A 20,751-nucleotide genomic window follows, 5' to 3' on the forward strand; every position below is an offset into this window, starting at 1 on the left:
AGCCAACATCATACTCAATGGGCAAAAACTAAACTCACTTCCCCTAAGAACAGGAATAAGACAGGGATGCCCACTTTCACCACTCATGTTCAACATAGCATTGAAAGTGCTAGCCATAGCAATCAGAGAAGAAGAAAAAATAAAAAGGTATCCAAATTGGAAAAGAAGAAGTAAAACAGTCATTATTCACAGATAACATGCTATTTTACATAGAAAACTCTAAAGACACCATCGAAAAGTTACTAGACTGAACTTAACTAAGGAGGTAAAAGACTTGTGCTCAAAAAACTACAGGACATAGAAAAAAAGAGATAGAGGAAGACATAAACAAATGGAAGAATATACCGTGTTCATGGATTGATAGAATCAACATTAAAATGTCCATACTACCCAAAGCAATCAATAGCTTCAATGAAATTCCCATGAATATACCAACGACATATTTCACAGACCTAGAACAAACTCTCCAAAAATGCATATGGAATTAAAAAAGACCCTGAATAGCCACAGCAATCCTGAGAAAGAACAAAGTTGAAGGGATCACAATACCAGATATCAACCTGTATTACAAAGCCACTGTTCTCAAAACTGCCTGGTACTGGCATAAGAACAGACATATAGACCAATGGAACAGAACAAAGAACCAAGAAATCGACCCAAGCCATTATGCTCAATTAATATTTGACAAAGGAGGCAAGAGCATACAATGGAGTCAAGACAGTCTCTTCAGTAAATGGTGTTGGGAAAATTGGATAGATACATTAAAAAAAAAAAAAAGGAAACTAGACCACCAACTTATACCATACAAAAAAAAACCCCTCAAAATCAATAAAGGACTTAAGCATAAGAAGGGAAACAATAAAAATCTTAGAAGAATCTATAGACAGCAAAATATCCACATATGTCATAGCAATATCTTAACCAATATAGCTGCTAAGACAATGGCAATGAAGGAGAAAATAAACAAATGGGACTACATCAAAAAAAAAGCTTCTGCACAGCAAAAAAAGCCATCAACAAAACAACAAGAGAACCCATTTGGGAGAACATATTTGCTAATGTTATATCCTATAAGGGTTTAATCTCCAAAATTTATAGGGAATTTATACAACTTAACAAAAGAAAGATAAACAATCAAATAAAAAAATGGGCAAAGAGAATGAGAAACCAAGATGGCGACATAGGTAAACACCTACACTGCTGCCTCACACAACAATTTCAAAACTACAACTAAATGACAAAATGTCTATCACCCAGAACCATGGGAAAGCTGGCTGAGTAGAAGTTCTACAACTAGAAGGAAGGAGAAAAGAGCATTGAGACATGCATAAGCGCTGAAAAGCTGAGGTACGGAGGCGTGCAAATCGGGCTGGCTGCAGGCGACTGGGTGCACTGCTTTTTTCAACCCAAAGGGAGACAAGCTCCCGATTGCTCTGAACCCCAGTTTCTGGGGAGACGCTGGGGACCCAAACTCCTATGGGGAGAAGATGGACTGTCTGCCATTGGGTAGGAAAGTGACAGTGACTTTCTTGCAGAGGTGCGCCCAGCAATCATTATTTACTGCGCTGGGGCACAGGGCGCGGGGACTTAGAAACATGGAAACTCAGAGACGGCTGACTGACAGCCATCACTGTTTGCCACGCCCTAGCCTACTGACTCCCTGAGATCCCACCCCACACAATCTACAAACCCACCCAAGCTACAGGCAGCGGCTTTGGCATATAAATGGACTGCCCTATCGCAGCTTAACCTAACAAACTGAAGCTCTGGTCAGACAGCTCCAAACCTCCAAACCCCAAGCAAAGAGGAGATAACTGTAGTTGTCGCTGTAGCTCCTGCTGGGTGGCCTCAGACAGTAGCTGACCTGCACCCCATTGGAGATCCAGAAGCTAGTGTATCTAGTGGTCAGTGTGAGATGACACCAGATTTCAACTACTTACATCCATAAGTGACACATTCAAGAGGCAGACTCAGTGAGCACCAAAGCCCCACTGAAACAAGTCCTGCCCCATAAGCGTGTTTCCAGCACAGCAGTTCTTCCATTATAGACACAGTGGATCCCCACAGCCAATTGGCCTGGAGGTCAATTCCTCCCAGTGATACAAACAACAATCAAGACTTAGCTACAACAAGGCTGTACTCACAGTCCACAAAGGGGTGCACCAAGAGTGTCCACCTCAGGTAACTGGGAGAACGACCCACTGGACCATATAAGACACCTAGCACACAAAGCCACCCTACCAACTCAGGGAAGTAGCAAAAATGCGGAGACAAAGAAACAGATCACAAATGAAATAAATGGAGGAAAACAAACAAATGGATATAGAGTTCAAAACCACGGTTATAAGGTTTTTCAAGAATTTCCTAGAAAAGGCTGATAAATTTAATGAGACCCTCAAGGATATGAAAAAGGACTAACTAGAAATGAAACATACACTGACTGAAATAAAAAATATTATACAGAGACCCAACAGCAGACTAGAGGAACACAAGAATCAAGTCAAAGATTTGAAATACAAAGAAGCAAAAAAAAACTTAACCAGGAAAGCAAAAAGAAAAAAGAATCCAAAAAGTTGAAGATAGTGTAAGAAGTATCTGGGAAAACTTCAAGTGTACCAACATCAGAATTATGGGGGTGCCAGAAGAAGAGAGAGAGCAAGATACTGAAAACCTATTTGAAAAAATAATGACTGAAAACTTCCCCCACCTGGTGAAAGAAATAGACTTACAAGCCCAGGAAACGCACAGAACCCCAAACAAAAGGAATCCAAAGAGGACCACACCAAGACACATCATAATTAAAATGCCAAGAGCAAAAGACAAAGAGAGAATATTAAAAGCAGCGAGAGAAAAACAGCTAATTACCTACAAGGGAGCACCCATACGATTTTCAGCTGATTTCTCAACAGAAACTATACAGGCCAGATGGGAGTGGCAAGAAATATTCAAAGTGATGAATAGCAAGAACCTACAACCAAGATTACTCTACCCAGCAAAGTTATCATTCAGAATTGAACGTTAGATAAAGAGCTTCACAGATAAGAAAAAGCTAAAGGAGTTCACCACCACCAAACCAGTATTATATGAAATGCTGAAAGGTATTCTGTAAGAAGAGGAAGAAGAAGAAAAAAGTAAAGATAAAAATTATGAACACAAATACATATCTATCAACAAGTGAATCTAAAAATCAAGTGAATTAAAAATATGAGGAACAGAATAAACTGGTGAATATAATAAATCAGAGGCATAGAATGAGAGTGGATTGATAATTCCCAGAGGGAAGTGGGGGCAGGGGGAGGAGGGTTACAGGAAGAGACTGGACAAAAATCGTACACCTATGGATGAGGACAGTGGGGGTAGGTAAGGGCAGAGGGTGGGGTGGGAACCAGGTGGAGGGGAGCTATGGGGGGGGGGAGGGAGAAACAATTGTAATTATCTGAACAATAAAGATTTATTAAATTAAAAATAATGGGCAAAGAAGCCTAAATAGACACTTTTTGAAAGTGGACATACAGAAGGCCAAGAGACATATGAAAACATGCTCAAAGTCACTAATCATCTGTGAGATGCAAATCAAAATGACAATGTGGGTATCACCTCACACTTGTCAGAATGGCTATCATCAACAAATCAACAAACGACAAGTGCTGATGAGGATGTGGAAAAAAAGGAACTCTCATGCACTGCTGGTGGGAATGCAGACTAGTTTAGCCACTGTGGAAAACAGTATGGAGTTTCCTCAAAAAATTAAAAATGGAACTCCCATTTGACCCACTAATCAATGCCACTTCTAGGACTATATTCCAAGAAATCAGAAACACCAATCTGTAGAGGGCCCTCTGGGAAGGCACATGGACATTTCTTTAAATTGTCAGCTGAGCCTGAGGCACTGGCAGAGTCGTGTCCCCGGTTACACCCCCTTCCCCCAAGAAGGCGCGGGGTGTATTCAGTTCTGACTTAACCTTTGTCCAGGTGTCAGCAGGGACGGGTCTATATATGTAAATCCAGTAATGCTAGGGCCTACTTAAGAATGCAAATAAGCTGCTTTGATCCTATAAAATAAACCTGCTGCGTGGCTCAGTGTGCTCGCTGCCTCTCCATCAGAGAGAATGGCGGCCCACCTAGCTCCCAGCTTTATAAATCTATTTCTGCATCTTGCTCTTTTTCTTTCTTTAATTTCTTAATCCCCAGCTCCTCCACTCAGCAACCGGACTGTTTCCTTTTCCGTGATGGACGCGGAAAAGAGAGAAACACACCCCCCACACACCAATCAGAAAGGATATATGCACACCTATGTTCATAGTAGCACAATTTACAATAGCTAAGATTTGGAAACAGCCTAAGTGCCCATTAGCAGATGAGTGGATTAAAAAATGGTGGTACATCTACACAATGGAATACAAATCTGCTGTAAAAAAAAAAAGAAAGAAAGAAAGAACTCATCATTTTCAACAGCATGGATCGACACGGAGAGAATTATGCTAAGTGAAATAAGCCAGTTGAAGAAAGATAAATATCATATGATCTCACTGATTTATTTAGTATAATGAACAACATAAACTTATGAATAAAAATAAATCCAGAAACTTAGAAGCATTGAACAGATTGTCCAACCTCTGAGGGAAGTCCAGGGGAGCAGGGTGGGTAAGGGATCTTATATACATGCATATAAGGACTTATATACATGCATATAAGCATAATCTATGGACACAGACAGTAGGGGAGTGAGGCCATGTGCTGGGGGATGGGAGTGGCTGGGGGGAGCTCAAAGAGGTGGGGGGGAGGAGACATATGTAATACTTTCAACAATAAAGAATTTAAATTAAAAAATAAAATTTAAATTTAAAAAAAGTTGACTAAATATTTGAACAGACACATCTCAAAAAAAGATATACAAATGAACAATAAGCACATAGAAATAGTCTCATCTTTTTTCATCAGAAAAATGCAAATTAAAGCTATGCACACTACATAATCACTGGAATGGCTATATTATTTTAATACAATTGAAAATTCCAAATGTTGCTGATTATATGGAGCAACTGCACCTTTCATATATTGCTGATAAGAATGCAAAATGGTATAGCCAGTTTGAAGAAATGTTTGGCATTTTCTTAATAAACATCCACTTGCCATATGACCTAGCAATCAAATCCTAGATACAACACACCAAGGGACATGAAAACATATGTTCACACAAAGACAATAACTCAAATGCCTTTAAAAAAGTAAATGGGTAAACAGATTGTGGTATATCCTTACATAAAAGGATCAAACTAGCCTTAGCTACTGTGGCTCAATTGGTTGGGCGTTGTCCAATACACCAAGGGGTTGCTGGTTCAATTCCTGGTAGGGGGTGTGCAGAATGCAGCCAATGTTTCTCTCTCTCTCTCTCTCTCTCTCTCTCTCTCTCTCTCTTCTCTCTCTCTCTCTCCCTCTCTCTCCCTTAAAAAAGAAAATCAATAAAAAAAACTTTAAAGAAAGGAACAAACTATTGATACATGCAATGGCATAGATGAATCTTAAAACATGTTACTGAGTGAAAAAAGCCAGACACAAAGAGTACTTACTTAAAATTCCAAGTGTATGAAGTTTGAGACTATTTAACTGAAAAAGAGATTCCAGGAAAACTTTTTGGGTCACAGAAATACTCTACATCTTGATTGTGATGTTAGCTAAACAGGTATATACAATTTGTCAAAATTCCTTCAATGGCATACTTAAAGTTGATGTAAAAAAAGAGGGGGTGGAGACCACCTAAAACAGGGCCTGGAATTATGATCTGGGACTGAGGGAGCACTCTCTGAAATCACATTACTTGAGTCTGAAGCATGATGTTATAGGACTCTGGAGAGGTGACTCTTTGTGCTTTAGTTCTTTTATATGTAAAATAAAGGTGTTATAATAGTTTTCTAAGCGATTATAACAATGACTGACAGAGTGTTCAGTAAGTATAAGCTCTAATGATTATTATAGATTACTAGGGGCCCGGTGCATGAAATTTGTGCACAGCAGGAGGGGACCCCTCAGCCCAGCCTGTACCCTCTCCAATCCAGGACCCCTTGGGGGATGTCCAACTGCCGGTTTAGGCCCGATCCTGGGATTCAGCCTAAACCAGCAGTTGGACATCCCTCTCACAATCCAGGACCACTGGCTCCTAACTGTTCACCTGCCTGCCTGCCTGACCCCCCTTGAACATCCCCCTTCCCCCTGCTGGCCTGGTCACCCCCAACTTCCCCCCACCACCACCAGCCTGGTTGCCCCTCACTGCTCCCCGAACCCCCCTGCTGGCCTGGTCACCCCACGCAACCTGCTTGTTCAGTTGTTTAGTTGTCCCTCACTAACCCCCCTGCCGGTCTGGTCGCCCCATGCAGCCTGTTTGGTCATCCATTCGGTTGTTTCAGTAGCGACGGTCACTTAGGCTTTTATATATATATAGATTAGTATCACTGTTAAATTATTCTGCTTTATCTCTGATGAGGGAATTACCTCACACACCCTTATGGCCTAAGTATAAGTTCCTCATGCTACAGTCATATGAGTTCCCATTAAGTCTTAGTCTTTCATATACTTTGTCAGGCATGTAAGAAGCTATGTTGGAATAACTGGGGATAGCAGATAGAGCAAGAAAATGAAGCATAGTTGTCTGAAAAGGTGAAGTGGGCCTTCCGTTTTAAGCTTTTCCTAAAGTGGAAAGTTTTAGTTCAACATCTGAGAACATTGCTCTGCACACTGATAGACCAGATATCACCTTGGAGTGTTTCAATGGGAACCATTCTCATAACAACATTGTACACACCTCATTTGACTTGCTCCAGCACTTGCTTCTGAAGGAGGCTATAGTCACAGAGATGCTGAGCTCTGCTATGCTGAGGATCAGTAAGACCGACAAAATTCCCTGCAAAAAAATGAGGATAAATAAATGGCATTTGGGATGAAAGCTATTCCATTTTAAAGATCTAAGCCAAGGACCACTTACACTATATGACCAAGTAAAGCAAAACTCATATTTTATATGTGCCATCAGTGATTGAACAGTTTTCATCTTATATCTTCCTGATAAGCAGGAGGAACTAACTCCAATGCATATAGAGGCAGGCAACCATCTTAAAAGAGTGAAACAGGAGGGGAGATGGTAGAGAGTAAAGGTATTTCTAGGATTCATACATTACTCAGTTCCAGGCAATAGTTACCATATAGGAATATGGTTTCCATGTTGCCTTGTCATTTTTCTTTCCCAGGGAAGCCTGATATACGTATTTTTATGTAAAATTTTACAGTTAATTTATTTACTTGTGTAAATCAACTAGAAAATATCTTCAGCCTGAATATAGTCTGATGATTGCTATTTTGCACACTCTGCTTTAAGGTAATGTTTAGATCAAGAAGCAGCATGGAATAGCATGGTGTTCAAAAGGCTTAGACACTGGAAACAGAAACATTGAGGTTCAGTTGGGTCCAAGGTTACCCTTAACCTTGGACAGTGACTGAGTCTATATGAATCTTGATTTTTCTTCAACATATTCAAAAGCTTGGATATAACCCATTTGTTGGTAAACCAATAGGTGTGAAGTACCTACTGTGAATTCACTGACTTCAGCTGTTGAATGTGATATCTGGTTTGGGTCTTTGTGGAACTTTGTCATAGTAAGGAAAGTAGACAGTAACAAGTAATTAGATAATTGTTTACTAAATTGTGTTAAGTGCTATGAAAAAGTATTGGGAACTGTGCATAGTTATCACGGGAGATCCAACCAGGTCTGCATTGAGGGTAGAGGTGCAATCAGGAAGGACCTCTTTTAAAAAGTGATGTTTATACTGAAATTAAAGAATGAAGAGGAGTTCAATGAGTAGGTGCAAAAAGGTAGGTACTAGGCTGGGAAAGATTTGAAGCAAGAAAAAGCTGATCTTATGGTCCTGGGGCAATGCGTACTTGACACAATAAGGAATTTCAGAAAGTGGCAGGAGAATAGAGTGAGAAAGAACACCCTGAGACTCCCTTTAATGAGTGATTATGAGAATTAAATAAGATCTCACATTGAATAACTGATAACTCTATTTCCTTTCCTTCTTCATTTCAGGAGACAGTTTCTCATGATTTCACTTCCACCCAAATGGGTCAAATCTCATTAACTATATAGGATCAAAGCCATTAAGATGTCGCTGGTAGAAATAAAATAAAACCCCAGAATTTGCTTGGGGAAGTAGAAGGAAATGCCTTTTGGAATTATTGACATGCATAAAAATAATCTCATTGAATGATTTTTAGATAAATACATAAAATTACACCTACAGTAATATTTCCTAGTAAAGATACCTCTCATCTGCTTTAATGAATAACATTGCTACATTTATATAAAATTATTTCTAAAATTATTAGCATACTTTACTAAGTGACTTAAACACCTTCTCCCACTGTGTTTTGTTTTTAGTATTGAGTAAATGTTTTAGATCATTCTGTTCCTTATTAATGCTGAAAAGGTAAATTTTAATCCAATCCATGTCAACCCTAATGGTAATAGCTAGAACCTATTGACTACAATATACCAGCTAGTATTATAATGTAAGTAATCCTCTCAACAACCCGATGAGGTAGGCATCCTATGGTCTTCATTTTCCACATGAGGAAAACTGAGGCTCAGAGAAGACAAAATGTTAGGCCAAGGTCACAAGCTTATAAGAGACAAAACCAGGATTTCAAATCCAAACACTGTGGCTGTTAAATCACAATATGGTTCTCAACATTCAGTTCAAATGTAGATACAACATCAATTACTGAGATAAAAATTAGTGAATTGATGCATCGTTACTATAGCTCAGATAAAATTATACAGATTCATTGTGGAGAATGAGATCACTTACATTGTAAAGGACTCTACCTATAACACAAATTCCTTCGAGGGAAGGCATCTTGCAGTAGTGGTGCTGATATTGAAAGCTGATAATGGTGAGAGTGATCCCAGTCACTGCAGCCAAAGAACTGATCACATTCAGGGCCATGATTTCTTGCCTCTGGAAAAGTTTTTTAAAATAATAATTTAAAAATCAAAACAAACCAAAAATACCTTGTAAGAAATTCTTAATGGTTTATCTTTCCAGATACCCCTCCAGGATGAACTGCTCCATCAGGTCAGTCTGCTCAAAAGGCTTGATTAACTTAAATCCTGATTCATCAAAGTCAGAAGACAATCTGTTTTAGTATAAGCCAGGAAGCCAAGAAAGAGAATGGGTGGAGTAGGGATGCACTATGGTTAATACTTAAGAAAATATTTATTTTATTTGGATGCAATACTTTTCACAATAGATAAGCAAAATAGTGTGTAGAAATTATCTTGGCCTTATGATTTGACCTGATTCTCAGTCTAGTGAACTAGGACCTCATACAAGAGAGTTGATCTCGTGGAATCTCAATTTGTATCTTTAAAAATGAGAGTGATGACATCTAATTTTAGTATGCATTTATTGACCTATTTTAATAAATACTTATTAAAGTATGTACCAGCTAGGTGTCAGACACTGACTTAGGCCCCTGGGAAGGTGAAGGTGGGAGAGGGGCCACAAATTGTTCCCAATTAAGCACCCTTGACTTATAGCAGTGGTTTTCAACCTTTTGCATCTCATTGCACAAAGAAACTAATTACTAAAATTTTACAGTACACCAAAAAATATATTTTGCTAATCTGACAAAATAACAGGTATAATTTTGATTCACACCAGATGGGTATTGTTGTGTTGGCTGTTGTCATTTTTTTATTTGACAACCTAAGGGGAAAGAGGTCAGTGCCCATGACTAAATAGTCAGGTATTGCATGTTTTAAAGTTTTTTGTGGCACACCGGTTGAAAATTGTTGAGTTAGAGGATGGTTTCTAATAAACAACTCTTTCAGTTTAGTTGACCAGAGAATGAGGAACCAGTAGAAGGATGTAGGGTTAATGGTGACGCTGACAAACAGGAATTACTTGAAGTGCAAATTTGATGTATAAAGATTTTCCTGAGAGACCCTTAGATTCCTGAAGGCTTTATACACAAAGATGAGCTAAAGCAAGTAGATAATTTTAAATTATAAAGAAGTCACAAAAATGACTTACCAGACGTGTTTTCTCCCAGTTGAGTCCTGTGAAATATCCTGTAATAATAAACTTTTAAAAAGAAAGGAGACAAAAGTTAACAGGTGATAGATCTCATCACCTTACAACATAGTTTACTTTGGATTTTAATTTATTTGTCTGTGATTCTCCCAAACCTCCCAGTCTTTCCACCTGAGCATCAGAAGAGGAGGGTAGCATTGATGTAAGAGATGCTCAGCACTGCCCAAAGACTCTTTGCTAGGATCAGCTGGGAGAAGTAGGCCCCTCCTTAAGTTCTAAGGTATTTCTCTCAAATGTTTGGCCCAGCTGGGCTCCAAAACAAAAGATAATCCTGGGCTATGGGTCTGAAAAAGGGAAAGGTGAACTGTGTCTGGTCTACGCAGATAGAAGGAGACTTTCTCAGGGCAGAACCCTCTAAGCAAAGGCTGATATGGGGGCCAGAACCTAGTATAATGATCTCAGCCATTTTGGGGGGGAAAATTGAAGAAATATTTTATTGTACTGCACACACAACAAGCAACTGGTACAGAAAAGGCGATTTCCAGTAATTCTGTTGAGAATTTCTTTCCATGATTTCTCCCATTAAAGTACATTTTTCAAAGCAACCACCATGACAAAGGAAGCATCAAATTAGTCTATTTTCTTCTGATGCAAGAATGCTGAATATTTACTGTCCCTCTATAGTTGTGTCAGCAGTGTAATGAACACAGTGCACACTAACTATGAACTCCAAGAACTGTTGAAGTCTCTGCTGATCTTCTGCAGATGCTTGAACAACATTCAGATGTTCACAAAATGTAGTAGTTACTTGATAGATGGCAGTTTTTAGTGATGCTATAAATACAAATCTTAATGTTTTATAAGAAGCATCCACAGGGTTCCTGAAATCCAAGGTGGTTTACTGGAATCATGAAGAAACTTGGAGTATTTGTCAACTAACCCTTGCAGCATCAATAGGAATTACTGGTGGTGTAAACTGGACAATACCAAATCTATCTTCTATAAATGCTGCTGCTACTAAGTGAGACAGACCTTCTAATGCCCACCCAAATATCTGGGGGGCAAAAAAAACCCAGCCTGAATGGAGGCCTCTGGATGCGTACTGAAAAAATCCATTATCAGCACCCATTTTGACAAGAAATTCTTAATCTGTTCACATTTATTCTAAATCCATAATAAATCACACTGGGCTGTCTAGAAAATTCATTCATTTGCTGATCAGAAACAGAAGTCCATGATCTTGACCCTTTTCTTATTAGCTGAGAACGATGAGGTGACCCATAACAGGTGTTTACATAAAAAGTTCCAGCCATCCAACTCATTACACTAGAGCCAAATGGGGACCCACTGGGACTTGCAACATCGGGTGCAGGTAATTTTGAGAAAACCAGTGATGTCTTTACTAATGGCAGCAATGAAGGTCAAGGCGTATGAATAGAATTTGGGGTCTGAAAAGTAGTTTCTTCTGGAGAATTCAATTTCTTAGGTTCCATTGAGTATGATGAAGGCATTACTCTTCCATTTGTAATAGCAGCTTCTTGGCAGAGAACCAGTTTCTGAGTCATATCATTTAAAAGATTCAACTACTCCCTTGAAATGGCTGTCCAATTGTGGGGATATCCACCTGGGTATCCCTCTTGTCTAAAACCCTCTTGTCTTCATGAAAGAGGCTATTGAGATAGCAACATCAGGTCGTGCAAGGCCAAGTACTCTATGATGAGGGCCAGATTGCTGTTTAAAACTCCCTGTTACTCATTGAACAGACCATCCAACCTCAGAGGGAAAGAAGGGGAGGGGGAGAGTTCAACCAAAGGATTTGTATGCATGCATATAAGCATAGCCAATAGACAAAGACAGTAGGGGGGTAAGGGCATGTGCTGGGGGGTGGGAGCAACTGGGGAGAGGTCATTGGGGGGAAAGGGAGACATATTTAATACTTTAAACAATAAAGAATTTAAATTTTAAAAAAAGCCTCCATATTACATGACAAGGCATCCTATCTAATAAAAGAGTAATATGCAAATTAACCGTCACTCTGTGACAAAAATGACAGCGCCCATGGCCACAAGATGGCGGCGCCCAGTCCTCTTAAACTCAGTGGAGTCCACCCAGCAGTGGCAGTCCAGGGTGTCCGGCTGGGAGGCACCAGTGGCAGTGGCTTGGGCTGGGGTCTCAGACCAGCAGGGCCCCGCCCCCAAGCTGCACCATCGCTGGCAAGCGGCAGCTGCCTGGGCTGGGGTCTCATGCCTACAGGGCCGGGCACCCCCACTGAATGATCACCCAGCCAGTGGCAGCAGCCTTGGCTGGGGTCTCAGGCCGGCAGGGCGGTGCACCCCCACCGCGCTATCTTCAGGCCAGGGAAGGCAGCCTGGGCTGGAGCCGTGCACCCCCACCGGGCTATCCCCAGCCAGGCTGAGATGGCAGCCTGGGCAGGGGTCTCAGCCTGGCTGGGCTGAGGTGGCAACCTGGGCTGGGGTCTCAGCCTGGCCAGGGCCCAATCCCCTTCTAGCCGTGGCAGCCTGGGGTCTCAACCATTGAGTCACACCAGCCAGGCAGATATGGAGGAATCTTAAATGTTTCTTTTTTATAATATATATTTTATTGATTTTTTACAGAGAGGAAGGGAAAGAGATAGAGAGCTAGAAACATCTATGAGAGAGAAACATCAATCAGCTGCCTCCTGCACACTCCCCACTGGGTATGTGCCCCTAACCAAGGTACATGCCCTTGACCAGAATCGAACGTGAGGCCCTTGATTCTGCAGGCCAATGCTCCATCCACTGAGCCAAACCAGTTAGGACTGTCCAATATGCTAAAGAAAAAACCCTATCTAATAAAGAGGGAATATGCAAGGGAGGGCATTTGGGGGTGACCGGGGTATCAGGGGAGGGCAGTTAGGCATTGATCGGGCTGGCAGGGGAATGGTTAGGGGGTGATCAGGCTGGCAGGCAGAGCAGTTAGGGGCAATCAGGAAGGTAGGCAGGCGAGTAGTTGGGAGCCAGCAGTCGTAGATTGTGAAAGCGATGTCTGACTGCCTGTTTAGGCCCATGGATCGGGCCTAAACAGGCAGTTGGACATCCCCCAAGGGGTCCCAGATTGGAGAGGGTGCAGGTTGGGCTGAGAGACACCCCCCCCCCAATGCACGAATTTCGTGCACCGGGCCTCTAGTCTAATTATAAGAGCAATTCACCAGTTCTCTCAGAGAGGGTTTGTTTACCAGAACTCTCAGCACCTAGGACACTACTGAAGATATACTTTGTGCTCAGCAAATATCTTTTCAATGAAGAGTGGAGTTTTTAACAAGCAGTATGCCAGGATTTAAAATTCATGCCTGCAGATCACACAAAGTCACACTGGGAAAATTCCTGTTGTGAAATGGGCAATTGAGGAGTTGGTCGGTTTGATTTTTCTACAGTGTGATATGTATAGTTTGAAAATCATATTCAGTGTTATTTATATTTAGAAATGAAAACTCTACTAATTGTCTTTGAAATGCAAATTATTAAAAAGGCATGAAATATTTATGTTCATCTAAAGAGAACAGCGATTGCCCGACTGGCGTGGCCCAGTGGTTGAGCGTAGACCTATAAACCAGGAGGTCACTGTTTGATTCCTGGTCAGGGTAAATGCCCCGGTTGCAAGCTTGATCCCCAGTAGGGGGCATGCAGGAGAAGGCAGCCGATCAATGATTCTCTCTCATCATTGATGTTTATATATCTCTCTCCCACTCCCCTCCTCTCTGAAATCAATAAAAAGATGTTTAAAAAATAAAAATAAAGAGAGCAGGGATTTTAATAAATGAGACTACTATTTTTCATTTCATCTATTTGTTTATTGAGTGATTCATTCACTAATCTACTGTGCATTAAACATGAGTCTAGGTTCTGAGAATGTAATGGCAACTGAGACAATATCCTTACCCTCTTGGGGGTGTATGTTCTATTGGGGGAAACTCTAATGAGTCTACCCTTAAATATTGTGGCACAAGAACAGGAGCCATAGCTGTGAGGATTGGATGGAAATAGCACTATACTAAGAATTTTATTTATGGCTCTAAAATTAACTAGATGAGTGACGCCCATAAAATTGTCTTTTGGGATAACAAGGGGATTGAACCATAATAATCATCTTAAACTTCTGGTTAAGCTATGAGAGTCTGTGATTCTATGAGTGCTAGCTAAATATGTTTAAATTATTAACTTTCTTTCAAACTCAGTTTCCTTATTTGCAAAGGGGAAAATGGGATATTTACCCTTCTAATCCCCTAGATTGGTAGAAAAGAGCTAATGCCTTACTATATACACAAGGGGCATGGAAATCTTTAAATACTGAACACCTGAGAGTAGTTATTGCTATGATGACAATGATAGTGTAGTGTCCAAATAGAGTCACTTTTACTGTGGAAGTGCCTGGTCTCCTTGGGGACCATGTTCATGGGATTCATTATTCCAGGACTCAAGACAGTCTTTATAGTAATTTTTCTAAAACTCCTGACAGTACTCACAATAAATGCTCCCCAGAATGTATATCCTGCCCAGAAAACAAGTGGAAATCTTTGGGAGAAAAGGAAGTAATTAACTGCAAATATAGTTCCAATGCCCATAATGATCAAGGCAAGCAGGATCTGGATAGCCTGTGAAGAGAGAAATGGGTACATGAGGTCGCAAATGCCAAAGTCTTTGAACCTGCTCTCCCAGGTCCCTTGGGCTTCCCTCTAAGCTACTTAATGCATTCCTCTTTTCATTGACCAACCACTCTCAGATTTTCAAGGGGCCCATTGTCTCTTTCCTCATCACACTTTCCTGGGTCCTTCAAGTTCAGATGCTTTACTCTTGTGCATCACTACTTGCTGTATCTCCTGGTGTTACCAATTTATCTTGTATCAGACAAATTTGAGTGTATGTCCTCTTCCTGAGGACAGAGACTACAAACTATTCACCCTTACATTTTTTCCCTTCTGTAGTATCTGCATCCTGTTATTATCCCAACACCCCAACGCACACACATTTCCCACATTCACTGTATGTTTTTGGGATTGCAGCTCAGCCCAGTTCTCTAATAGTTTATGAAGTTTGTTGATGCAGAGCAGAGAGACTTGGGTGAGGTTGTGTCTCATTTCTTCATGCAGCAGCCTGACTAGAGTGGAGAGTAACCTAGTGGACTTATCATTCTGCAGGAAGGGGAACTCTGTGGTGGTCGTGCAGGGTCAGTGGCTCTTCTCAGGGCAGAGCTGCTCCTTCAGCATTCCAGGTTTTGTCCCCAGGCCACACCTCTGTGTCACTGTGCCTGCCACAAGTAGTGAATTTACTCTTGCCCCTTCTATGTGCATTTATGACTGAAATTGTTTGTATGTGTATGTCCACTTTGTGGCTGACTTTCGAGCATTGAATGTGATTTTTAAAGAACTCCCAATGCCTTTAACAGCACGAAGTGGAAGTTTAAGCTCTCTTCAAATGGCTTTTGCTCCAAGCTCAGAGGTGCCACCACACCTGATGTCGCCTCCTCAATAAAATATTTGGAAAAATTACACCGATTTCTTACATCTCCTCTGCTATGATTCAAAGGCAGTACTAACTCTTCATAAAACAGCATAAGGATTTCCTCAGGGTCGGGGAGTTTGTAATTATAGGTAAATATTCTATTTCTCAGAGTTAAGCCCTCAGAAATATTTCTAAGACATGAAGCAAACTGTGTGTTTCTAAACAGAACTTTTATTTATCTTATTTATAAAAGGGAAATTGTATTATTGGCTCTTCTACTGATGATCTAATTGCTTGTACAAGCAAATGACTTACAAGTATTTATGATTAATCAAGAAGGATACATTGTGGCTGAAGGGGGGGAGGGGAGAGCCCACTCCCTTCCTGAAAAGCCACTATGCAGATATACATGGAGAAATAACCTCTTTGCTCCCTTCCAGGGAGCTCCATGGATGGGAGAGGACTTACCCCCAAGACTCTTGGCTCTCCTTTGAGGAAATCCAGCAGAGAGCTATGAGGCCAATAGGGAAACGCTGTTAGTATAGTTTCGTTCGGTTGGAGAGTGATGGTATGGCCCGATCTTTTGACCTTGAGTGATGGATCCATGATTCAATGGCAAACTCTATAAAAAGACGGAATGAGTGAACATTGTAGCCACCATCATGGTCTTCCCTCAGTCTTACATGAAGTCCCTAGCAATGAGCCCATAGTGATTTCTCCACTCAGTACTAGAACCACAGAATCATAGTCATTAAGTCATAGAGTCTTAGAATTCCAGAGCATATCCAGCCCCCTACCTTCCTGGTGAAGAATCCAGTTATCCACAAGACTTACTTCTTCATCAATTTATTTAGAAATAGCCAGTAAACGTAAAAATAAATTCCAATATCTATGTTCATGAAATATAAAGGAACTAAAATGTATAGAATATTTACTATGCTTTAGGTGCTGTACAAGGTGCTTGTTTTTAACATGTATTGAAAATAGTTTAACAATTCTGCAGTGCTGAAGCTGAGGTACAGAAAGGTTAAGTTGCCTGAGATCACATACCATGGAACAGGGTAAGGAGTCAAACTCCATTTCTGTCTCCAAAATCTGTGCCATTTCTATTCAACCATGCTTCCACCCTCTTTCAGAAGCAGGTTCCCATTTGTAGTTAATGAATTGTCTCCTGGATTGTTTAACCATATTCCTTTGTAGTATAAAAATCAGTCATTAAGAAGGCCTAGTTGTAGTTGCCACTTTAATAGAGCATATTTTAGCTTTCACAAAGACCAGGAAAACTAATTCTACTCAAGGTCTTCCTGGTTCAAATGATACAATTAAAATAATATAAAGTGTCTTTTTGGAATATTTCTTTCCACATTAATCCTTTATATCCCCATATTTGCTATTATTTTAATTATTAAATCATAAAGGCAAATGATTTCAAAAAACTATGTACAAATATTATATTGAGTATTTCCTAGTTTGTGGCAACCATGCATAGCAAGTTTCTCGACCTTGGCACTGGGGGCATGTGGGGCCTGATAATTCTTTGTTATGGGGAGTAAGATGCATTGTAAGATGTTTCCAGACATGGCCAAATTTGCTTCCTAGGGGAGCAAAATCATTCCAGGTTGAAAACCACTGACGTGTAGAAATAATTGCAGAATGTGACCTCTGTTTATTTTATTTTTTTAATAGACTGCCTCATTGTTTCTTTACACCCAAACATCAGAGAGGGTATGTATTTCTCAACCCAACATATTTCTGCCAATGTTTATTCAGGTAAATTTTAATTTATGTGCCTACAGTGAAACACAACATTTTAAACAAAAAGTGTGGGACAAGTCTGTATTTAAATTCTAAGCAGAACTGACAGACCATCAGAATCCTGTGGAGTTTTGAAAAGCCTGCTGTGCAATAAAAGGGAAGTGCGCCCCAGATGGTGCTGACTCTAACTGCAGCCACACACTTCACACACAGCAGCAGTTAACCAGCCATTGTGATTATTTTGGTGAGCAAGTAATTTATAGCCTGTTAATTTACTTCTTATATGTAGATAGTTTACTGAATTTTACTTACATTTTAGGAAAGTGGATGGGAGTTTGGGTTGAATAATAACATAATTTTTTTCCCCTTTAAAATGATGAAAAAGAACTGCAGAATTCTTGATTTTTAGGAATGACTTACTGATATTAAGCAGGACAAGTTTATAATTTGAAATGCCTTGGTTATTTCAAAATGCATCTCATTTTGTCATTTTGGTTGTCATCCTCTGCCTTTTCCTCCTGCTTCTTTCAAACTTCTTTAAAATGGGTTTCTAATATTTAAGCCTATGGACTCAGACCAGTGGGCAGGAACTAGGCTATTGTATGGGGAGATGAAATGACAGAACCCTTTAAGGGATCTATAAGAGGGTGATATTCTTTAAGTGGAAAGTGTATTTCCTCTTGCTTTCAACCTGCAAAAGACCTCTCTTCCTTGAGTTTAACAAGTAACACTTAGCCCTAAATGTGCCATCACTGCCCTAAATAAAATCATATATTTACTCCCTTATTAAATGCGTCCTCTGCCTGAGTTGCCATGTCATCTTGCCAACAACCTGGGAAGGCAGGTTTTATTATCATACCCATTTTGAAGACATAACTGAGTACCATAGTTATTTCTGGTAAGTGGTGGGGCTGAAATTTGAACTTGGCTTTTTCTCTTCCATTTTCCGTGCACCAAGTTAGGTAAGATTGGAGGAAGGGTTGGAGAGTTTGTGGTAAAAATCTGTATTTGTTTCTATTATTATGTAACTACCACAAATCTAAGTGGCTTAAAACAGCACACATTTATTATCTTGCAGCTTTCGTGGATCAGGAGGTGAGATATGTCTTAGTTGGGTGCCTCTGCTCAGGGCCTCACATCGCTGCAATCAAGGTGCCAGCCAGGCTGTGTTTTCATCTGGAGGCTCAAATGGGAAAAACCCATTCTTAAGCATGTTCAGGTAGCTGACAGAATTTGTTTCCTTATGGTTGCATGAGTAAGGACTCTAGGGGTTTTTTTGCGTGTTTTTTTTTAAATATATTTTATTTATTTTATTTTTTACATAGAGGAAGGGAGAGGGATAGAGAGTTAGAAACATCGATGAGAGAGAAACATTGATTAGCTGCCTCCTGCACACCTCCTACTGGGACCTTTCAGTCCGCAGGCTGATGCTCTATCCACTGAACCAAACCGGTTAGGGCAAGGACTCTAGGTTTTGCTGGCTGGAGACTAGAGGCTGCCATCAGATCCTAGAGGGTGCCCTCGGTTCCTTGCTGCCTCACATCACTGCTTACTTACTTCATCAGACCAACAAGGAGAATCTTTCACCAAGTTAGGTAAGATTGGAGGAAGGGTTGGAGAGTTTGTGGTAAAAATCTGAGTATATGTGGCTTAGTCACTAATTTTGGGTTACCATTCTGTGGAAGCTGCATTTTTTAAAGATTAAGAGTGAGAACTCAAAGCTCTAATGTATAGTATGTTAAAGATTTGCAATGTCTTCCTGGACTTGGTTGAAATCATTACTCTTCTTCCCATGAGTTTATTAGACTTTCCTATGAGGTTCTTGCCTAACTGTTTTCCCAAAGGGAATGTGGTAGTGAGACAAAGGAAGGAGTCAAAATGACTCCCAAATTTCTGACTTTAGAAACTGAGTGGGTGGTCATGTCATTTTTAAAAGACAACCAGGCTGGGGTGGTTGGAGGAGTGGAGGAGTTAAAAATGAAAGATGCAACGTTATTGCACCTTCCATCCATTTAGAATATTATCCCAGACAATTCTATCTAATAAAGAGGGAATATGCTAATTGACCCTCATGCCATTGCAAAGATGGCAGCACCCACAGCCAATAAGGAGGAAATATGCTAATTGACTATCACTCCCTCAAATGTGGCGGTGCCCACAGCCACAAGATGGTGGCGCCCAATCCCCTCAGCTCCACCGGGGCAACAGGCGCGGCAAGGCCTTGTCACACGCCTGCCTCTGGAGTCCCCCAGTGCCCTCAGCCCCGGGCTGCCCAGATGGCCTCCGGAGTCCCCCAGTCCCCTCAGTTGGTGGCTGCCCAGCTGCCCAGGGCTGCCTGAGGCTCAGGTAACCAGGGCCGGCCGAAGCTTGCGCTGCTGGCAGTGGCAGCAGCAGAGGTGTGATGGGGGCGTCATCTTCCCCTAATCACCGGGTCGCCTCCTGCCTGTGACTGTGAAAGGGGGCAGGCCAGGCTGAAGGACCCCCCCCATCCAGTGCATGAATTTTCATGAACCAGGCCTCTAGTTCTGAATATAATTCTCCATTTAGTCTGAAGAAATTTTCTATTAACAGAAAAAGAGCCAACAAAAACAAACAAATAAGGAATAGATTCTGGATAAAATATAATTACATTGCATAGCTTGACTTGTGGGATAAAGAGGAATCTCAAAGGTTCTGCATCCCAGTTTAAAATATTCACACACACACACACACACACACACACACACTTAAAAACACTCAAATGGGATCTGTAAGTACTATGGAGAAAAATTAGCAAGTGAAGGGGAAAGAGGGTTACAATATTATGTAGTTTGGTGGGAGAAAGTTACATTGAGGTTGAGAGATTTGACAACCTGAAAGAAGTGAGAATACAAGCAATGAAAATAATTACAAGAAAAGCATTCCAGATAGAGGGGCTTGCAAGTGTAAAGTCTCTGGAAAAATAATATGTCAAGGCCAATGTGATAGGAGTAGAGGGAACAAGTGGGAGAGAAGTCAGAGAGTAGATTAGAGAGGAAAGAGAGTTTAGACTTAAAAGGACTATAAGGACTCTACTTTTATTCAGAATGAAATGGAATGGGCTTGAGCAAAGAAATAACATGATATGATTTTAGATTTTTAAAACTCCCCCTGTCTGCTATGTGGAGAAAAGGCTGAGTGGTGTGGGTGACCAGTTGGTTTCTCATTGCAATAAAGCCAATGGGAAATGATAAACCAGAGTACTCATGAGATGGTGAGAAGTAATCAGATTTGATATATTTTGAAGTTAGATCTAGCAGGTTTTTGAGGTTAGATCTAGCTGGTAGATTCGATATGGTGTGTGAGGCAAATAGAGGAGTTAAGGATGACTCCAGTCTTTGGGGAGATGATGTTTTAAAGGAATTTGACTATGGAGAAGTGAGGGATGGCTCAATAACTAGACAAGCAC

The 20,751-nt window shown here is 40.7% G+C and overlaps 1 protein-coding gene, 1 long non-coding RNA gene and 1 pseudogene across 2 annotated transcripts in view; 1 reads left to right on the forward strand and 2 right to left on the reverse strand.

Annotated features, from left to right (window-relative positions):
- MS4A14 (membrane spanning 4-domains A14) overlaps positions 1-16,252 on the reverse strand; it is a 33,063-nt gene extending 16,811 nt beyond the window's left edge. Inside the window, exons 1-5 of the mRNA XM_054725532.1 lie at positions 16,038-16,252; positions 14,594-14,722; positions 10,090-10,140; positions 8,863-9,012; positions 6,800-6,898 (exon numbers count right to left, since the gene is read on the reverse strand). Coding sequence (XP_054581507.1) covers positions 6,800-6,898; positions 8,863-9,012; positions 10,090-10,140; positions 14,594-14,722; positions 16,038-16,175 — 567 coding nt within the window. The 5' untranslated portion in view covers positions 16,176-16,252. The remainder of the gene's footprint in view (positions 1-6,799; positions 6,899-8,862; positions 9,013-10,089; positions 10,141-14,593; positions 14,723-16,037) is intronic.
- On the reverse strand, positions 10,757-12,297 carry LOC103292744 (nucleoporin NDC1-like; annotated as a pseudogene).
- A 360-nt stretch (positions 16,253-16,612) lies between the features above and the next one.
- On the forward strand, positions 16,613-18,895 carry LOC129151249 (uncharacterized). The gene is made up of 4 exons (XR_008557983.1): positions 16,613-16,630; positions 17,366-17,568; positions 18,403-18,543; positions 18,741-18,895. It is a non-coding gene; the product is annotated as an uncharacterized LOC129151249 (long non-coding RNA).
- The last annotated feature ends 1,856 nt before the right edge of the window (positions 18,896-20,751 follow it).

The sequence above is a fragment of the Eptesicus fuscus genome, chromosome 13 (genome assembly GCF_027574615.1).
Source record: "Eptesicus fuscus isolate TK198812 chromosome 13, DD_ASM_mEF_20220401, whole genome shotgun sequence".
Lineage (NCBI taxonomy): Eukaryota > Metazoa > Chordata > Mammalia > Chiroptera > Vespertilionidae > Eptesicus > Eptesicus fuscus.